At 38.5% G+C, this 22,764-nt stretch overlaps 1 protein-coding gene across 1 annotated transcript in view; it reads right to left on the minus strand.

Moving 5' to 3' along the window:
* Positions 1-6,455: 6,455 nt before the first annotated feature.
* Positions 6,456-22,764, minus strand: part of LOC136883039 (uncharacterized) — an 89,584-nt gene continuing 73,275 nt past the window's right edge. The window contains exon 5 of the mRNA XM_068229570.1: positions 6,456-6,557. Coding sequence (XP_068085671.1) covers positions 6,511-6,557 — 47 coding nt within the window. The 3' untranslated portion in view covers positions 6,456-6,510. The remainder of the gene's footprint in view (positions 6,558-22,764) is intronic.

Below are 22,764 nucleotides of genomic sequence, written 5' to 3' on the forward strand. Positions count from 1 at the left end.
TGGTGCTGAAGACCTGAATCGAGCTAAGACTGCTAGGGCGTCTGCAATTGCTAGGCAAACTATTGCTAATTTCGCTCTCCCTGTAGGTATTTGTTGGTGAATTTTCAAAGTTGATTACTGTTTGCGCTACTAATAATAATAGTAAAATTATTTTCAATTAATAATGAATAAGATTTTATACATAGTACATAATAATACATTAAAGTATATTTCGACTAAAGTCCAATTCGAACCTTAAATAATAGCGGAAACTGTAGCGTTTACAAAAGAAATACAATGCTGATTTTTTAGAAATGAATTCATCTTTTCTTCAATAAAATAAACATGATATTTGCTAGACGACTTACATACATCTTGCTAAGTCATGGACTTCTCCTTCTACTTCTCCTTATTATTTTATTATTATTATTATTATTATTTTCAAATGAATTGGCTACTTACAATCACGTAACACATTTTTTCTGCTTTGTGTGCAACTTCATCAAATACTTATCATGAGTCTGCTGACTCCGTTCCGTTATTTCTGTCCAGGATCTTCCAGTCATTTTTGTTTATTCCTTCCGCATATGTTAGTGTGTTCTGAGATTTTTTGCTGTAACATTTCGACATCCGCAAATTTTAACGTTTAACCTTTATATACTTCGCCGCCTTCTTTCAGTCCAAGCTGCAATGATCATCTTTCTCCAGAAGTATTCCGAAATGTCATTGATAAGTAGATATAAGTTCATTCTGTACAAATGTCGGAGAATAACAGCCTCTTCCTTTTCATCATGATCTGAAGTTGAGATTCTCCACACTTCCTAGCAAACATCATTTCTTGTCTCAAGTATCCATACTCCTTCAGTCTGGACAGTGGTCAAGATTTTACACTGGTTTATTTTCTGAGACTTTCTGCTTGTCCAACTTGTACTGTAGCTTACGGAGAGGTGTTTTCTTTCTTACAGCCGTTCTATTTTAACCATGGTACTGTCCCCTTCAAAAGTGGTAAAAATCGTTTAAGGGAGAATATTTTATTTCTACTGTGAATTGGAACATTATTTCGTGAACCATGAAGGGAGTTTTAGCACGTTGAGTCGACTAGAACCAGTTACCAGGTGCATGGAAATCCCATCTGAGGGCGAGCGAGAGGAAACAAGCAGATGCCGCTAGCCAGTCGACCTTCAAATCAGCCGTGAACACCACGTGATCAGGCGAAATATGTGTCTAACACTCGATCAATACTAGCAAGGTTATATGACGTCTGACTATGGCAGCCAATCAGGTGATAAATTTCGTGTGAAGTTAATGAAGTGACCAATCGTGTGTAATGAAAAGATGCACCCCTGTCTTAAGACGGTGAATTATGGATTTTCCTAAGGAAACTTTACCCTGGATTTTCTACCTCTGAACGCGACGAGTGGGGTTTTATTCTGACTTCAACTACAGACGTGAAAAGACGCACTTTGCTCACTGGAGAACTTCGCCTTATTCAGAGCTTCCAACATGTTACAGATAGCAGTTCAGACATTCACAGATTCTATTTACAATTAACTGAAGATGTCAAAAGATAAGTTGCTTTTCCATCTCGTCAAACAGCAGTGTGTGTGTTGGACTTGTCTCAGACTTAATTTTCAGTTTCAGCTTTCGCAAGAACTTCTACAGAGGAGATTATTGGTTCGAGTACAAGTCAAGATGCCTGACTTCCTACAATATGAATGGTGTGGTTTCCAGCGTGCCAGCGTGTCCTCAATGAAAGAGTAGAATGTGAAGCAGCTCAGACGAGCGAGACCAGGATCGATGGTGCGTAACGCGGTAATGCACTAGGTCATCAGCCCGAGTTCTACGATCGACAGTCACCACCAAGTAATATTTAAACATTGTTATTCTTTCTTTCTATTTGTAAAATGTAAAATGTAATAATATAGCCTCTTCTTATTTGCTTAGAAGAATTTCTATTAGTTAGAAATTTTCCATCTCTTCTTTCTTGGTGAAGGTAGTTTGGGACGAAGAGTGTGTGTATTTTGAACCTATTAGCTTGTTTTGAGTGAATGTCATCAAGAAATGTTTCAACTGTCCCGAGTTCATTGTGGCAGGAGAAATAAAAGTAATACGACCTCAACGTTAAACTAGGATTATTTGAATAATGTTTATACTTGAATTGAGATCAGATGTGACAGTAATTTCGTGAATTCCATTATATCAGAGTTCATTCCTCGATTATACGACGTATGGTTGGATTTCCATCGCGATAGAGTCATCTGAAATATTGTCCTGCAGTAGCTTTCGCATGTGTGATCTCGCGCGACCAGGAATAATAATAATAATAAAAATAAAAATAAATTAACCTAATTATCGCGTAAAGGAACACCAAAGGTCATGAGCATAATAATTATTATTATTGAATAAGATTGATGTGTGCTCATTTTGTATTAATTTAGGCCTGGAAAATGGCAGTATCTGACCGATTCATCTATATATTTTTGCTGTGCTATTATAATTATTTGACTGGTAGATGGATATTATAGAATTTAGCGGATAAGTTGTGCATCCATATTGAGTCAATTTAAGAAGAAAATGTGTTACCTGACATAATTTCTTCGTTGTGAGCGCAGATTAATTGAGATCCACAATTATGGTGGAAGGATAAAAATAAATATCGCAGCTCATGAACCGCGTGCGCGTAATGTTAATTCTGACCTGTGTTTAGGCAATTTTGTCGATAATTTTCGGATGATTTCTGCTCGTAAATTTTCCCTGAACATCGTCGTATGACTGAATTCTTCAATAAAGTGATAATCATTGCTCTATCACATCTCAAGTTGATGAGAGGAATTTCCCACGATATTGTCATCATGAGAATATTTCCCCGATTTTGAATAAACTTGAAAATAATAATCAAGGGCTAGCATTCGTATAAATATGTATATAATATTTCCGTGTATCTTTGTGTAAATGTAGTGTGTGTGATTTGTCTATGTTTTGCTCATTGTAATTTTACGTTCCATATTTGTGACTATGCTCTTCGCTGTTTTCGTGGATTTTTGGCGAATTTTATGCCAAATTCAGTGGTTCACTATTTAACAGAATATAAACTTTTAATGAATTTTATTCGTTTTTAAGGAAGAATAGTGTCTTAACTAGCGAATACATATAAATAAGTATAGGCCATGTCAGTGGATTGAATTCACAAAATAGAATTTGTAAGTGTGACATAACCAATTATTATCAATCAATGGGTAAACGTAGGTTAACATGATGTCAAATTCCAAGTTATTGTGCGAAGATCAACTACTGAATAATTATGAAATGGAATTTATTAACTAGCTTAAAGGCTAAGGAAGACGATTCAATCATAATTTCATGGGAGAAAAATTTTTATTTAATTTTTAGAAAGGAGTGAAGTTGATCATTTTCAAACTCGATTTAAATGAAGTCCATTGAGGGAGGACATTTTATTTTCAAATCATTTAACCCATATATGCCCGCAACTTTTGTTTTTGAATGAAGTGCTCATTTTCACATTTGTTGCTTCTTTTAGTAATATTAGGTTAATGGCAACACTGATTTTTTTGTTTCTATTAGCGTTACTGTCTGATTGGCCATGGGTCGAAAACGACCCTGTGAGCATATAAACTACCTTTTCCTAAATTGTTGTAATTACATATCTTACAGTTATTTACTAATACAGATAACCATTATTGTGTGAAATTTTATTGTTTTGTTTATTACAATTATACACAAATATTATTACACAGATAATTATGAGTTCGAGTACAATGGTGAATTACAACACATTCACAAAAATATTGCAGCACTAGAAATTTACAAGCACTGCGTGAAGTCTCAGTCTTCATGAAAAGCTATGCATGAAACTTTGAGAAAATTTATCATCCAACGCGACATTGCATCTCTTGCATGCTTTCGTGGTTTTACTTTTGCACGAAACACATCTTTTACGTTTCTGACCCACAGTAATCATATGACCATCACTTTTGCGTGCGATTTCTGGGACATTCTTTATGACATTCCTTGATCGGGTAGATGGGCCGGGTTGTGTTCGCGCAACTCCATATTTCAGAAGAAGCGTTTTAGCTAGTTCCCTACGAAATAATAGAAGATCATTGGTTCTTCCAAGGGAACGAGCTAGAAGGAAGGCATTGTTCACATAAACATCTAGCACCATTTCTTTCCCCTTTCCAACCCGGTACACAACAACATTGCTATCCATTTGATCCACTCCGCGCATATAACCATTGTACTGATGAAAACTGAATGTCTGAGGAATGGCAATTCCTTTCTTCTGTGCTGAAGAGTACCTTTGCGTGGGTCGAATAGGATGAACTCCGTACTCACTTGACAGGAGCGTAACAAGGTTATCATGCCACCTAATTGCACTGATACCGTGTTTCTTGTTTATCATTGTGTCAAATGCTCCTCTAGGCTCCTTGCCCATAACATCAATTCCCTTTAGTGGACAGTGTCCCGTACGGTCCTTTCTAACAGTTCCTGTTGCCTTTACACCTTTTGTCTGAAGCAATGACCTTCATCAGTGTGAGGTTGTATAGCCACATCAATAGTTGAAACCTCTTGTTTGGAAGATAACCTTTCAAGCTCTTCTAAAATCTCAAAAGTTATAAGACTGTTTGGGAAACTAGGAAACATGAGAAGAAGAACTCTTAAGTTTTAGTACCGAGTCTGTAATAGATTCCCGTGATAATTCCCTCTCCCCAAATATAAAAACGTTGCAATAATAACGGAAAGAAACTAAGCTATATCTTATCATTGAGCATTAATGCAATTGTGATCATATTTGATGAAATGCATGAAAGGTTCCTTATATGCCCACAGGGTCGAAAACGACCCATATCAAATATCTCGTTTTATTATATGACCATATAGAAAAATTAAAAACTTGTGACATGTAGTCGTAAACTATATTCTTTACTCTAAGTAACAGCACAAGAACCAAGCTAAAATAATAAACAGCAAAATTGTCAACTTGCATTTTCTGCCGCACTGCATCAATACTATGCTGAAGGATGTAACACAGCAATCTGTTTGCAGTTACAAGGCAAACAATACAGCTTCAAATCAACAATCACACATTCATAATAATAGCCAACATGCTGACAGATACATAATCATGATTTTAAGTCGAAAACGAATCCATGGGGATAAATGATGGCAAATGACTATTGTGGGTCGTTTTTGACCCTGTGGGCATATATGGGTTAATTATTAATGGAAGAGATAATCTCAAATTAATTACTGTTAGTCATTTAATTAATTTTTAACTAAAATCTAAATATTATATTTACAGACTCAGGCATTTGCTGTTCCATTTATCGATGGAGTGTCCATGTTAGTAACAACATAAAAGAAGGTGAATCATACGAAAAATTCCTAGATTTTGTAAATTATTTGTAGAATTTGAGAAGAGCAGTAGTTGCAATAAATGTGTGAAACCTATTTAGCTTTCTTTCATTTGCCACTAGTTTATCATCTATCCCTGCACTTAAAATTTTCCGCACAGCCGATAAGCGAACGATCTACCCCAGGGGATCCTCGCTCACCGGCCGAGCTGAGCCCGGCATGACAAAAATTACATTTTCTTTTGGCAATGATGGTGAAGTGGTGCACTCTTTTATTGTGATGTCTTCTGTCATTTCAGACGGAATAAAATGATTTAGGCCTGGACAGACTCACCTCCAGTTCACAGGAGGTTGGGGAACACTGTTTCAAAATGGATCAAAATACAATATATATCCTAGTAACTGTCTGGTAACTAAGATTAGTACGGTTGGTATGTTTCTCCGCTTTCAAGTATATTTTTTCTTTGATACATTTTCCTTGATACCCTACTTCAGTGGCCTTGGATTTACCAAACACTGATTCAGGTAGAACTTACGGAATCAGTAGACTAGGTCAGGATTTATAAGTCGCGAGGAAGGAAGCGTTTTCATAACTAAAGTACTGCCGCAGTCTTTGTTTGATGTCAAATTGTGAAACCACGAATAATCACCTTCAGGGATGTCGACATTCTCTCAAATGAGAGTTAACGACTACGTGATTCGAACTCGGGTTTCATTCCCTTCACTAACATTACACCTGACTGATACTGGTTTCAGTGACTTCATCTTCAATCACAAAATAATAACTTCCACAAGCACTTTAAGATTACGTGCTGCTCCGCTTGTCCACAATGAACTCGTTTCCAAATTCTCCTGTGCCAAGAGAAGCAAATTTCTAAACGTAAACAACTGATCCACAACCATAAAAGTTTCCACGTTCACTTTCATTTCATTTACAAGCATATGGATTCTACCTCGTGTGCAATAATTACGGACATTTTCAAACATGCAGAAATTGCAGGAAAGACTCCTAGATAGCAGTACATGACGTTTCTTAGAGTCGAGCGCTGAGGAGGATGCGGGTAAGGAATTGGACGATTAAAACACTAATGACCGTAATAGTTATTTATTTTTTCTTCTACATTTGCACAGAGTCTTTAGGACATATTAATTACTGCCCTTAGGCCTGGCCGGTGCAGAGTCCAAAACGTACGCTGATCACACGAGCTGTAAACAAACAAATGTAATTAGAAATTCTTAGAAGACCCAAGATGCCAAATTCTTTCATGCAGAAATATACGCTAGTAATTGAAAATAGGGCCAGAGGACCAGCATACTAGGAACAGTTAGAAAGATAACTCGACAAACAATGAGGGTGAACGCTATAATTGGGGATGGTTCGCCAAGTCTAGACGTAATATTCATTGAACCCTTCCTTAGCCAGTTGAATGCCTTGAACTGTGAGTCCTCGGCCAAGACCACCGATAGAGAAGCACTCAACACTGCCTGGTGAACTATGAGTGACGACATCATGAGTGGTGACACTATCACCGTGTGCGAGGAATCTGTGCATACGGAATGTGATGACGGTGACAAAGCTGTGTTGAGTTACGTTGCACTTACACGTGTGATATTTGTGTTCCTTCTTGCCAATTCTGTAAACGAGTTGACGTAATAAAATCCACTCAAGCATGCCACACTGTTCATTGTTGCCAAGATGTTATACAAATTACAGGAATACGCAGTAAGTAACGGTCTTCAATTTCCTAAGGAACCAGAGTTTCTACCGGACTTGGATACGTGCAGTTAAATGAGGTTTTCTGCCATCTCCAAACAGCAAGGTACAAAGTGGACCGACTTGTTGAGGAACATTCTTATACGTTTGAAATGTACGATGAGAATAATCAGATTCTCTGCCCCCTAATAACAATACAGAACGCCATACTTTAAAATTCTGAGAGTTTACTTAAATATTCATTATCCAGATTCCTGAAAGAATGTTGCTGGCCCTTCTCTCGACCAACTGTCCCCGAGCTGCCTCAGACCCCGGTTTTTATAGGCACGAGGTTGATCGCATGTACGTGAGGCAGCGAAGGGGTCCCCTCGAGAAGGTGCTCCCCTTTCGTGCTATTTAATAATAATAATAATAGTAATAATAATAATAATAATAATAATAATAATAATAATAATAATAATAATAAATTACCAGTGACGTGATTCGAGACAAGCCCGTTACAATGATCATAGGCTGAATGGGAGCCATACAAGAAATTCAAGAAAAGTCAAGCACAAAAATTAAATTTCAAAGGAACCATTCGTTGCAAGCGAAGATACATACATTCATTCACTGACACAGCAAGGAACATTTAGCACATGTCTGATGGAAGTCCTGTAAGAGATCTCTTCAACACTGGAATCGTTGTCTGGCGCAGGAGCCGGCGGGGCGAGGTCCGCCGATCTCCCGCGGCCAGCCTCAGCCTCAGGCCTAGTACCTGCAATTTTTATAATGATTAGGCCTGATACCAAAACCGAATTGTTATTTAAGTTGATTGCTCAATTTTCATAACCGTGAGGCCCTGTAGGGCAGTACGGCGGCATCTTATTGTTGTTATTGCTCTATTAGCAGCACCCAGAGGACATGTGTAGGGTACTTTAAGGTTAAACCTACGGACGTTGAGCAACGTTGTCAATTTTTTTAGGTGCCTGTTAAGAACTTGTATATAGTCGATTGTCAACTGTAGCATCATACGCTAAATAATAATAACCAAACGAGAAGAGTAGGCCTCCTCCTTAATAGGATTATTCAGGCACTACTGTGTATTTGTCTATTGTCTATTGTTCATTGTTGGATGCGCTAGCGAGTGGTTGACTGTTCCAAGAGCTCTGTGTTATCTCAGTGATAAAGTAGTTAATAATTGTAGAAATTTACCAAATTGTGTGTGTGTGTGTGTGTGTGATATATTTAGCTCCACAAATAATTGTGTTTAATGTTTATTTGTAGTAATCTACGATTAGTAGCATTTATTTACAGTTTTCACACTGAGTAGTTCCGTAGGCGTTCGCTAGATTACAACCGGTAATTTAGATCTGCGTGAAAGAAGAAATAATATCTTTCTTTTTAATAGTATTATTAAAATATGAATAGGTTTGTTGATAAAACACGGTACTTACAAAGACGGGATATTAAAAAGAGTCGTAACTTCGGCAGCGGTTATATCTATTAGTGCAGGCATTTGACAGGGTATTTCAAACAGCAGTTCAGGAAGGTAATAACTTCTTTTAATAACGCGATACTCTTGTAAATTTTGTTTAAAGAAAGGATTTCAACAGAATAGACAGTATTCACTGGCGAAATAGTTAACGGTTGTAATTGCTGTTGATTATTGCAGCTCTTCTTATTCAAATATTGGCATTGTTGGCTACAGTCGTGAACAAAGTATCAAGAAAATATAAATAAAAATCAGCTGATTCTTGTATTCCGATCATTTGTAGTTCTGAGTAGGCAGTTAAAGTATCCGTAATTTATATTTCACACCCTCGACATTTCAGTATTTATGAGCGGTTAGCTAATAATCAAGTTTCTACATTCCAATGATTGCAATTCAAGTCCCTGACGTAGTTTAGACAGAAATACTTTTGAGAAATAAATTGTAACCAACCTCATATTTTTCAACATTTAAGGACATTTTTATTCTCCTTCCCGCGGAGTAGGGAAAATAATAGTAATCACCCATCTGTAAAGATCATATAACCGCATTTCAGTTGAGAATTGTAGTGTAGATACAGTATATTAGATAGTATCATGCCTTTTATATTCGTGTGTATTTTTGTGCAAACGGCAGGTTTAATTTCTATTACAGCATAGTAGGACAAAGTAGTACTAATATTAAACTGTATACGTGTTTAACTTTGTTGGTAATCTTTGAGTACCTACCGGTAGTCCTTGCGAACGTCTAAATTTAGGCCTAATTGGAATTTTCATTTTTATTTGTGCTTAGTAAAAAGCTAGGATACGTCTGAACGTAGTTTTAACATTATTGTAGTGTAGTATAGTAACTTATTCGAAATTAGCGTGCCTATTCTATAATTTTGAGTAGTTTTGCGAATTTCCAACTTTAATGGTAATTTTCTTTTCTGTTTTTGTTTGGTATTAAACTGTTGTAATTAGAATACGTCTGAACGTAGTTTAAAATTATTGTAGTGTATTGTAGTATCTGTACTTAGTCTGAACGTAGTTTAAAATTATTGTAGTGTATGGTATTATAGCAACTTATTAGGTAGTAGTGCGGTTATTTTATTACTATGAAAAATTTGTATAGTATAGTACCGTGTCTGTGCTATCTGTAGTAACTCTCTTACTAAAATTCTGTTGTTGTAATTAGGGTAGACTTAATTGCAATTAAGAATTGTGTAATTATTGTGTATCATTCTCTGTTTCCAGTAATTAACAGCAAATTTCCTCGTGTTAGCGTGTTGTAGGAATACAAATAGTACAATTAAGTAGTATTGTAGTATAGTAGTAGCCTATATTAAATAACTTACTGTCGTGTGTTCTTTGTGAACTAACCTAGACAATATTTATTTCCTTTCATTTTTATTTTGCACAGAATAAGTTATCTTATTTTTCCTTTCTTTTCATTATTCAGTAAAAAATGGCTAAGCAATGCTAGTGTAGGAACTGTGGCCAGGCATTAAGGAGTATGAGGGAGGAGTTGGAGAGCTTGAAGGAGATAATTAGGATGCTCTCAGAGGACAGGAAGGAACGTTGGCCTCCAAACGATGCACAGGATACAGTAGGTGTAATACAGGGATTGGAAGGAAAGGGGGGAATTGTGGAAGGCAGGTGGTCTAATGTTTTAAGGGGAAGGAGATTGCAGGCTAAGGGCTACATTGAGGATCAAAATTCAGGACAGGTGTCGGTGAGAAATCGGTACGAGTCATTGTAGGTAGAACAACCGAGGGAAGATGAGGAACAGGGAACTGTTGCCGAGGAGATTGGAAGTAGGAGATAGGGAAGAGGTAGGAAAGGGAAATGTGGGGTAGTGGATAGGAAAAGACAGGTGGAAAAGGGTCATGGGATGCAGAAAAGGGAGGAGGAAGTAGCTTCTGCAGCTGTCAGAAAAGATAGGACTGACCAGGAGGGGAGGGAATCAAATGAGGTAGGTAGGATTGAGGCTTTGGTCATGAGGGATTATATCGTTAGACATGTCGGGAAAGTGTGTGGATGACAGGGTACCAGAGTCGAGTGTTATCCAGGAATTCGGTTAAGGCAGATGTTGAGGAAAGTAGAAGAGAAGCAGGAGGGAAAGGAGAAGGTGGTAGTGTTTCATGTTGGTACTAACAACGTAAGCCAAGCAGGTGTAAGTACCAAGTAGTACCAAGTAGTTGGGGATGTGTGGGATCTGGTTAATGCAGCACGGGTGAAGTTTAAGCAAGCGGAGATTGTTATCAGTGGAATACTGCGTAGGAGGGATACTGACTGGAAGGTGATTGGGAATTTAAATGAGACTATGGAGTGGGTATGTGGGAAATTGGGAGTGAAATTTCTAGATCCTTATGGTTGGGTAGGAGATTGGGATCTGCGTTCAGATGGCCTTCACTTAAATCGCAGTGGTACATATAATTTAGGAAATTTGTTTAGAAGGGTTATAGTAAGGTACAGTCAGGGAAACAGGGTGGGCTAGAGAGTGGTGTTAAGGAAACAGGGAACTGGAAATTAAGTAGGGATGACATAAAACTGTTAGTGCTCAACTGTAGAAGTATTGTAAAGAAAGGAATAGAATTAAGTAATTTAATAGATATATACTTACCAGATATTGTAATAGGAGTTGAATCATGGCTGAGATGTGATATAATGGATGCAGAAATTTTCTCACGGAACTGGAGGGTGTATCGTAGAGATAGGATAGGAATGGTAGGAGGGGAGTATTCATTCTCGTGAAAGAAGAATTTATAAGCTACGAAAAAGTTAAAGATGACAAGCACGAAATTCTAGGGGTAAGGCTCATTTCAAAAGATAATAGGCAACTTGATATCTTTGGAGTGTACAGACCAGGAAAGGATAGCGAAGATGCTGATTCAGAATTATTTGATAAGATAATCAGCTATGTGGGAAACGATAAGGAAAGCAACGTGATTGTATGGGGTGATCTCAATTTACCAAATGTCAATTGGGAAGGTATTGCGAGCGACAGGAATCATGACCAACAAATGGCAAATATGTTAATATGAGGAGGGCACCTGATTCAGAAAGTGATGGAACCAACTAGAGGGAAGAATATTCTGGATGTGGTGCTGGTAAAACCAGATGAGCTCTATAGAGAAACCGAAGTAATAGATAGTATCAGTGATCACGAAGCTGTTTTTGTGGTAATTAAAAATAAATGTGAAAGAAAGGAAGTGATGAAAATTAGGACTGTTAGGCAGTACCACATGGCTGATAAAACAGGCATGAGGGAGTTTTTAATAAGTAACTATGTTCGGTGGAAAACAGTAAATAAAAATGTAAACAGACTCTGGGATGGGTTTAAAGCAATTGTTGAGGAATGAGAAAATAGGTTTGTACCTTTAAAGGTGATAAGGAATGGTAAAGGTCGACTATATTATAACAGGGAAGTAAAGAGACTAAGAAAGAGGTGCAGGTTGGAAAGAAATAGAGTTAGAAATGGCTGTGGAAGTAAGGAGAAATTGAATGAACTTACTAGGAAATTGAATCTAACAAAGAAGTCAGCTAAGGATAATATGATGGCAGGCATAATTGGTGGTCATACAAATTTTAGTGAAAAATGGAAGAGTATATATGGGTACTTTAAGGCAGAAACTGGTTCCAAGAAGGACATTCCAGGAATCATTAATGAGCAAGGGGAGTGTGTATGCGAGGATCTTCAAAAGGCAGAAGTATTCAGTCAGCAGTATGTAAATATTGTTGGTTACAAGGATAATGTCCAGATAGAGGAGGTGACTAATACTAAAGAAGTATTGAAATTTACCTACTACAGCAATGATATTTTCAGTAAGATACAAAAGTTGAAAACTAGAAAAGCAGCTGGAATTGATAAGGTTTCGTGGGATATACCAAAGACAATGGGTTGGGATATAGTACCATATCTGAAGTACTTGTTTGATTATTGTTTGCATGAAGGAACTTTACCAAATGAATGGTGAGTTGCTACAGTAGCCCCTGTATATAAAGTAAAGGGTGATAGACTTAAAGCTGAAAATTACAGGCCAGTCAGTTTGACATGCATTGTATGTAAGCTTTGGGGAAGCATTCTTTCTGATTATATAAGACATGTTTGCAAAATTAATAACTGGTTTGATAGAAGGCAGTTTGGGTTTAGGAAAGGTTATTCCACTGAAGTCCAACTTGTACGATTTCAGCAAGGTATAGCAGATATCCTGGATTCAGGAGGTCAATTGGACTGTATTGCGATTGACTTATCTAAGGCATTTGATAGGGTAGACCGTGGGAGACTACTGGCAAAAATGAGTGCAATTGGACTTGACAAAAGAGTGACGGAATGGGTGGCTCTATTTATAGAAAATAGAACCCAGAGATTTAGAGTAAGTGAAGCTTCATCTGTCCCTGTAAACATTAAGAGGGCAATTCCTCAAGGCACTATTATTGGACCTTTATGTTTTCTTATATATATCAATGATATGTGTAAAGAAGTGTAATCAGAGATAAGACTTTTCGCAGATGATGTTATTATCTATAGAGTAATATATAAGTTACAAGATTGTGAGCAACTGCAAAATGACCTCGATAATGTTGTGAGATGGATAGTAGGCAATGGTATGATGATAAACGGAGATAAAAGTCAGGTTGTGAGTTTCACAAATAGGATAAGTCCTCTCAGTTTTAATTACTGCGTTGATGGGGTGAAAGTTCCCTTTGGGGATGATTGTAAATACCTAGGTATTAATATAAGGAAAGATCTTCATTGGGGTAATCACATAAATATGAATGTAAATAAAGGGTACAGACCTCCGCACATGGTTATGAGAGTATTTAGGGGTTGTAGTAAGGATGTAAAGGAGAGAGCATATTTGTCTCCGATGAGACCCCATCTAGAGTATGGTACCAGTGTATGGGACCCTCACCAGGATTACTTGATTCAGGAACTGCAAAAATCCAAAGAAAAACAGCTCGATTTGTTCTGGGCGATTTACGACAAAAGAGTAGCATTACAAAAATGTTGCAAAGTTTGGGGTGGGAAGACTTGGGAGAAAGGAGACGAGCTGCTCGACTAAGTGGTATGTTCCGAGCTGTCAGTGGAGGGATGGCGTGAGAGGACATCAGTAGACGAATAAGTTTCGATGGTGTCTTTAAAAGTAGGAAAGATCACAATATGAAGATAAAGTAGGAATTCAAGAGGACAAAGTGGGGCAAATATTCATTTATAGGAAGGGATGTTAGGGATTGGAATAGCTTACCAAGGGAGATATTCAATAAATTTCCAATTTCTTTGCAATCATTTCAGAAAGGGCTAGGAAAACAACAGATAGGGAATCTGCCACCTGGGCGACTGCCCTAAACGTAGATCAGTAGTGATTGAAAATTAATCTACATAATACAGAAAATAAATAAAAACAAATGCTAATGACTCTAACATTGTACGAGACTAACTTAACCCCACAAAATTAATGAAAACTATACTCGAGCAAAGGCCTATTCCAATATTAATCTCTATTTGTAATACAGCCAGAATATTGGGCTAGTGACGGAGAAATAAGAACAAACTCACAGTCACCAGCTTCCAATTTTGTATAAAATAATCTAGTAAAATGATCAGCTGCTTCTTCATTGTCACTGCCTTCTAAATGGGTAAAATTTCTTTCACTTACTGTGATATCTTCACATTAGACAGGAATAAGTTCATCCTCATTTAATCCTCTTGTCCTAGGCCTGAATATTTTCAATATTGTACACGAATTGCAACTAACCCAAAGTGCATATTTGTTACCGCATTTCAACAACACTGATGCATGGAAGTTTACACCAGTGTCACAAAGCCACGTGCGTTTCTGACAGCTGTCATCTTGACGGACCCTAACCTCACTTTGAAGGACAATACAGCATCGCTAACCTCACTGTTGCCATCTTTACGGCGCTAAACCTCAAGGCTGCCACCTTATGCATGTTGTAGCGCGGAACTTAAAATCCAACAACAAAACATCACTAACCTCGCTGCTGCCATCTTTACGGCGCTGAACCTCAAGGCTGCCACCTTATGAAATTCGTAGCGCGGAATTTAAAATCCAACAACAGAACATCGCTAACCTCACTGCTGCCTTCTTGAAACGTCCAGTGTTCCAAACACTAAAAACTATCGAGCAGATACTCATTTCTGTTAGAAAAACGCAACTCATTTCACCTCGGGGATTTTATTAGGTAATTCTGATAAGACGTGACCCCTAGGTTCCATTCCTTGTTCTGAACATAAAACCATTTACCAATAAGAATAATTTGCTACACTTAACAAAGTAGAAGCGTTTTTGCTGATAGCTATCGTTGAGGGTGTTGCTGTCGTTAAAAATGTACCTACTTCAGCTAACTCCTTCTAGGAGGAGGGAGTGGTAAGGTAGTGGAAGAGCCCTTTTGCCCTTTAGCCCATTAGCCCTTCAGCACTTTAGCCCATTAGCCCTTTAGTCCTTTAGCCTATTAGCCCTTTAGCCTATTACCTTTAGCTCTACAAGGAATGTGCGGTAAGGAGGAGGAAGAGTCCTTTCATCCACTTTGCCTTTCTGATAAGACGTAACCCCTGGGTTCCATTCCCTATCATGTGTGTGGCACGATTATTTTTCGGTTCAGCATTTTTCTGAATAGTCCTCTCCTACACAGGCTACATGCTTGTAACCCATGCTAACAGATTGAAACAATAACATGTTTTTTCGAACCGATATTTTATGTTACATGTTTATGCGATAACGTGTTCAACTGCTAGGGACTTAAATGTAAGCGGTGTGTTTCTTATAGCACTAGGCGTTCTGTTTAATTTTACTTTCCGCATGAGCTGCATGCTTGTAACCAATGCCAACAGATTGAAGCAATAGGTTTCCGAACTGATATTTCACGTTGCATGTTTATGCGATAACTTGTTCGACTGCTTTTCGCACAAGACAAATGATAGAAGGCAAATCATTTGAAGTTGCACTTTTGCTATATCGTTTACCGCGCGAGTTGGTTACGTAGTATGTGCACTGCCTTATGCATAAGCTCGCGTTGTATGTTCGATAGAGATATGCCTTAACCGAGCAGGGTGTGGAGGAGGACGTCATAACAGCCGCTATCTTGCACAAGCTGTTCAGAATTCTAGTCTTATTATTTTCTTGTTTTTTCTCTCTTCGAATCCATCTTCCTAGAACAAAGGTATCCGCTGACATGTTCTAAACACATGATGTATCGTGTATCGTGTTCTATTCTAGTTTTAATCACTTATTTAGTGTTCTGAACACATCAATCAATGTTCTAATCACATGCTGAAGTTAACGACATCGAGTACAGTGTTCGATTCTAGTCTTCTTATGTTTCAATCTAATCTTCTTAGAACAAAGGCATTCCCTGATATGTTCTAAACACATGTTGTATCGAGTACAGTGTTCTATTCTAGTCTTGATCACTTATTTAGTGTTCTGAACATATCAATCAATGTTCTGAACGCATGTTGAAGTTACCGACATCGAGTACAGTGTTCGATTCTAGTCTTGTTATGTTTCAATCACTTCTTTTGTAATCTGATTTTCAGGTATCCCCTGACATGTTCTAAACACATGTTGTATCGAGTACAGTGTTCTATTCTAGTCTTGATCACTTATTTAGTGTTCTGAACACATCAAGCAATGTTCTAAACACATGTTGTATCGAGTACAGTGTTTGATTCTAGTCTTGTTATGTTTCTTTTGTGATCTGTAAGTCTAAACATGCAAACTGATGTTATCGCTGCACACTCTTGCCTTCGCAATGCAGGTTTAAACTTGTTCGATAGAGCAATGCCTTGACATAGGAAGAAGCCTTAACAGCTTATGTATAACCGCTATTGTTTAAAGATGACCGCTGATAGCTGTCTAAAAAGCACGAAGAAATGTTTTAATTACCCACCACCACATTTCAAAAGTATGAGATTTAGTGCTGTAAAGACAGCAGAACGATGCTCTGTTGATTAAATATGAGAGCTGTCACAAATTGCCTGCTAGCACATTCCAAAGGTAAGTAGCTAAATATAGCAGCACGGTGCTCTGTTGATTAAAGATGGCCGCTGTTAGAAAAGCACGTGGAATTTTTCAAATTACCCGCTACCATGTACGTAAGGTAGTAGGTAAAGGTGGCAACAGGGTGCTCTGTTAATTAAAGATAGCAGCTTGTCAAAAAAGCACATAGAATTTTTCAAATTTCCCTCCACCGCATGCATAACAGCAGCCACCATCTTTAGCACTAGCCTCTAAGCTAGCTTTCTTCATAAGAGTAGCCGCCATCTTGTGCGAGCACCCCTAGGCTGTCTCATAAAGAGCTATGTATAGTCACCGTCTTGTTGCTGCTACCTTGCGCAAGCACCCCTAGGGTGTCTCATAAAAGCAGCGGTCATCTTGTGCAAGCACCCTTAAGCTGTTCATTAAAAGATATGTATAGCCGCCATCTTGTAGAATTAGATAGCCGTCAATGTCAAAGTGCCTAAGTAGGAACCGAACCGTTTTTCTTATGCTATCACGTTCCTGATACTGCGCACCTACGTATTAGGCGGAAAAATTTAGTCCGTTTTGCTTTACGACATACCGTTTTCGAGATATTTAACATTTTGCATTTAAGCCCCAAGTTTAATTAATCGAACCGGCACGGCACGTTATACTCTCTACCATAGCTACACCTGATCATGTTACAAAAACTTGCTTCAATAAAGCTAAAACAGAGCAAATGCCAAAGGGCCTAAGTAGGAACCGAACTGTTGATCTCATCATTAGACTATGTTTTTCTTATGGTGTCAAGTTCCTCATACTGCGAGCCTAGGTGTAAGGCAGAAAAATTTTGTCCGTTTTGCTCTACGATGCACCGTTTTCGAGATATTTAACATTATGCATTTAAGCCCCAAATTTAATGAATCGAAATAGCACGGCACGTTAGCCCCTAAGCTAGCTTTCTTGATAAGAGCAGCAGCAATCTTGCGCAAACATCCTTAAGGCGTCCCATAAGGGGTCGTGTATAGCCGCCATCTTGTGTCCGCCATCTGACGCAAGCACCCTTAGGGTGTCTCAAGCCATCTTGTGCAAGGACCCTTAAGCCGTCCCATAAGAGCAGTCGCCATGTTGAGCAAGCATCCCTCGGGCGTCTCATAAGGAGCCATGTATAGCCGCCATCTTGCGCAAGCATCCCAAGGGAGTCTCATACGAACCTATGTATAGCTGCCATCTTGCGTAAGCACCCTTAAGGAGTCATGTATAACCACCATCTTGTGCAATTAGCGTCGAGAGATGGCTGCTGTAGAATTTTTCAAATTATCCGTCACCATATTTCAAAGGTATGTAGCTAAAGAGTGCAGCACTGTTTGCGATGCAAGGTGGCGGATGACAGCTGTGACGTAGAAATTGCCCACTACTACGATAATGATAGCAGCACGTTGCTCTGTTGATTAAAGATGGCTGCTGTCAAAGAGAATTGTTTAAATTGTCCGCCACCACATGTTAAAGGTATGTAGCTAAAGAGGGCAGCACGGTGCTCTGTTGATTAAAGATGGCGGATGACAGCTGTCAAAAAGCATGTGGCTTTATTTCCAAACAAGAGCGAGTGGAATTTTCAAACTGTCGCCACCACATTTCAAAGGTAAGTAGCTAAAGAGTGCAGCACGGTGGTCTCTTGATTAAAGATGGCGGATAGTAGCTGTCAGAAAAGCACGTGGCTTTGTTTCCAAACAAGAGCACGTGGAATTTTTCAAATTGCCACCACCACATTTCAAAGGTAAGTAGCTAAAGAGTGTAGCACGTTGCTCTCTTGATTAAAGATGGCGGATGTTAGCTGTCAAAAAAGCACGTGAGTTTGTAAAGCACTTCGAATTTGCCGCCACTACATTTCAAAGATAAGTAGCTAAAGAGTGCAGCACGGTGCTCTCTTGATTAAAGATGGCGGATGGTAGCTTTCAAGAAAAGCACCTGGCTTTGTTGAGCACGTGGAAATTGCCGCCACTACATTTCGACTAAAGAGTGCAGCACGGTGCTCTCTTGATTAAAGATGGCGAATGACAGCTGTCAGAAAAGCACGCGGCTTTGTTTCCAAACAAGATCACGTGGAATTTTTCAAATTGCCGCCACCACATTTCAAAGGTAAGTGGCTAAAAAGCGCAGCACGGTGCTCTCTTGATTAAAGATGGCTGCTGTCATGTTTATCTGGACTAAATCCCTGGTCTGTATTAGTAAATGCAAGGTGGTTTGGAACGATTTAAGTACGTGATACGTTATAACATTGGAAATAGGCGTGAATTAATGAGTTACTAATAGGCATCTGAAAAACTTAAAATTTAGTACCAGAAAAGCTGATAATCTCCGGATCCCTACAAAAGTCGAAAAATTCACAAAATTCCCTGAGGGGGCACTCAGGTGTTTTCAAATTTTGGGCTCAGCGTAAGAACGCAGTCGGATGTATTTAACCGAAGCGATAATATATAGGTTTTGTGGGTGTAGCAACTTTCACGAAAACGAAAGTCTTAACTTTTCCCCGTCCGCCCAAATCATGTTGGCGGCATAATCTGCCAGACGAGGTAAAAAATTGAAATTCGGCAAAATTACAGCTTAAATCTGTAACCGACGGAAGAATTCGATGAATTTAAGTTTTTCACTAATATCTAATGAAATATATCGAAGCATGGATGCAATTTTAATAACGGTGCAGACCTTCGTCTCAAAGTATTTGGTTGCTGAACAGTGAGTCGTATAACAAAACGGATAACACGGCGACAATTCAATTTGGAATGATCTACGTCTTTGGTCCTATGGCATTTTGTCGTATCTCTTTCCCCTTTACGTTAAATTTGACTGCATTTCTGGACTGAAGGTATTTTTTTCCTTTCTGCACCAGTATTCCATAGTTTAATGCACTTATTGTACGGGTAGAATCATCAAATTCTGCACGAATATTGGCCCACATATTGGTTTTTTGTGAACCATATTCTTCGTTTCTAGCTGTCCATATGAATCGGGAAATTAATGTAATATCTGAAAATTGTACCAGAATTTCTCGCTATTTAACATAAATAGAGGGGATAAGAGAAAATGTCATAGGATCTTCCATGTATATCGCAATCCATGTCGATATGACGAAGATGATTCTCTACAATATTTCAAACGAGCATATACTTTCCTATATTGATCGATATCTTTCGAAGTCGATTTGTAGCGATCTAACAAGTTGATAGTGACTGTCAGCAGGAAGGCGTCTGCTATTGTAATCAATACTCCCGACATCTTCTTTGTCTGGCAGCAAGAATGGGGTCCTTGCCCAACTCTTGTGTAACAGGCAATAGTAGTAATAATAATATTAATAACTAGCTGTAGTACCCGGTGTTGCCCGGATAGTTTCTGAATATTTACCTTTAAGATTTGTATTACCAGTTAGTTATTTGTGACGTAAATTTTTACAGAATTCCTTTTTGACTTCCAGATTGATATGTTACTATCTATTATGTAATTATTTAGATGTGTTTGATTTCAAGTTTTAGATTATTTAATTTTCGAGTAAAACTTCGACTTCATGGAAGCTCGAATCGACTGAGAAGTATTTGCTCCTGTCAAAAATTAATAAGTGATAACTATATGTATTTAGCCGTCGCACTGTAGATACGATTTACAGGATCTCAACTGTCAATGAGACTGCCCCCCTCTCTCCCTCGCCCCTAAGAGATAAAGAATCTGGATTGTCACCATTCATCTCAGTGACCCAGAAAACTGTAGATTCGACACTGTTTTCGATTATTTTTATATCTCACTCCCCCCTCACCCACACCCCAAAGGGGGCTGAACATGAACTTTAAAAAATTCGGAGTGTCACTATTCATTTCTGCGACCAAGAAAACTATGGATTCGATAACCTTCTAGATTATTTTCATACTAGGCCCCTCGCCCCCCGCCCATAAGGGTGCTAGGGGTGCCTTACCCCCACGCGGTTTGTCTCCTGATACTAATTGATAAGTGTACCAAGTTTGGTGAAATTGCTCCAGTGGTTTAGGAGCAGATGTATCATTTACACACCCACACACACCCACGCACACACATACATCAATTTTTATATATAGAAAGAAGAAGAAGATATTATTTTTATATTTAATTTTTCGATTATTTTTATATCTCACCCCTTTCGCCCCCAATTGGACTTGCAATCCGGAGTATTATTATTCATCCCAGAGACCCTGAAATCTATGGATTCGAAACTGTTTTTAATTATTTCTATTTCTCACCCCTCCCTCCCCCCTTTCGCACCCGATCTTAAAGGGGGCTGAACTTGGACTTTAAAAAATTTCTGGAGGATTACTTTTCAACTCAGTGACCCCGAAAACTATGAATTTCACAATATTCTCGATTATTTTTATAACTAATACCCCCTGACCCCCTCCCTTAAGGGCGCTAGGGATGGCTTACCCCCACAGTGCTCGTCTCCCAATAGTAAGTAATACGTGTACCAAGTTTGGTGAAATTGCTCCAGTGGTTTAGGAGGAGACGTGTCATTTACACATACACACACACACACACACACATACACACACACACACATACATCCATTTTTATATATACAGTAGAGTCTCGTTAATCCGAACTATTTGGGATCGGAGTATGTTCGGATTACGAAATTTTCGAATTAAGTGGAGAATATTTTCTATTAATTATGGTATTGTTTTTACGTCCCGCTAACTACTTTTATTTTTTCCGGACACGCCTAGTGCCGGGATTTTCTCCCGCAGGATTTCTTTTACGTGCCAGTAAATCTATTGCACGAGGCTGACGTATTTGAGCACCTTCAAGTACCACCGGACTGAGCCAGGATCGAACCTGCCAAGTTGGGGTCAGAAGGCCAGCGCCTCAACCGTGTGAGGAAAATAGTTTCTGCAATATAGTACATACTGTAATTTTAAATGTCCATTCTTTAGCAGTTACATTAATAAAACACAGTAAAAAATTACAGTAGGGTAGTTAAGAACCCGTAGAGGAGAAAAGGACTAAAACCAGGTTACAACTTGTCTCCTTATATAGCATTACGTTGTTCTAGTAAAATATGACTAATAAAATGCAAGGAAATCTTCATTCTATAATAAGTTCTTTCATTTCAATAAGGAGAATTTAAAAAAAAAAATGAATATTTTAGTTCGGATTAACCGGACTTTCGGATTAACGGGGTTCGGATTGACGAGACTCTAGTGTAGTAAGATGTTTATACTTCACCCCAATTTCCACCCCCGCCCAAAGGAGTCCTATGAGTGCCTTACACAACAGTACTTTTTTTTTCCAGATATTAAGTCTTATTTGTACCAATTTTGGTTGGCAGCTATGCCCAAACGTACATACATAATCTCGCTGCCCTAGAATCCTGGAGCGTTGCCATGGTTAAGGCAGTTCTTTTTTTTATCCGATTCCTACAGCAGGGGTAGTGTGGTGCCAATATCTCCGTAACGGTTGGTTTTAGGGCCTTAAAACATGGTTTTCGGGCCCGTGGGGCTCACCGACGTTTGTTCTTTGCGTCAAGAGGATTAAATTGAGATTTGTTCCGTCTTTATACGACAAATTCGATATTTTGCCTATATTAGCCTATTACTGTATTTTTACATCTCCCCCTCGTGCCCCCCACCTCGAATTGTTTTGAAAATTAAATACAGCCCATGTTACTCACTGGTAATGTAGCTTTCTATAGGTGAAGAAATTTTTAAAATTGGTTCAGTAGTTTATGAGTCTATCCGTTACAAACAAACATACAAACTTTTCCTCTTTATAACATTAGTATAGATAATTTATTTTATTCATTCTGGCAAAGTTAGGTATGAACCCCCTTTCTTAGACTTAACCCGGATTAAAATAAAACCCTGATAGTAATACCCTCTGATGACAACAATATTAGCAATAATACTGTAACGGTACCAGAATTAATAAATGTAATCGCACGTATGGTAGGCCTAACATTGTAATGAATAGTGCCCTTCCCGATTTGAATGGTAGAATGCAAGAGAGCATGCAATATCTATCAAAAGCCCCCACCCGACTGTGTCTGGCTTTAGGCAAGACTGACTCTGTTATTAACAAATTTACCCATTTAAAATGAGACTGGCCTTAGCCAAAGTGGCGTGCTATTAAAATCGGAACTCACCTACTCGAGTGTGACTGGACGTAAGCTGACTGGCATTAGGAAATGTGACCTGCGATTGTAATGGTTACAGAAAAAATCAATTTTGACTGGCAGTGGGGAAGT

Source organism: Anabrus simplex, chromosome 11, assembly GCF_040414725.1.
Source record: "Anabrus simplex isolate iqAnaSimp1 chromosome 11, ASM4041472v1, whole genome shotgun sequence".
Taxonomy (NCBI): Eukaryota; Metazoa; Arthropoda; class Insecta; order Orthoptera; family Tettigoniidae; genus Anabrus; species Anabrus simplex.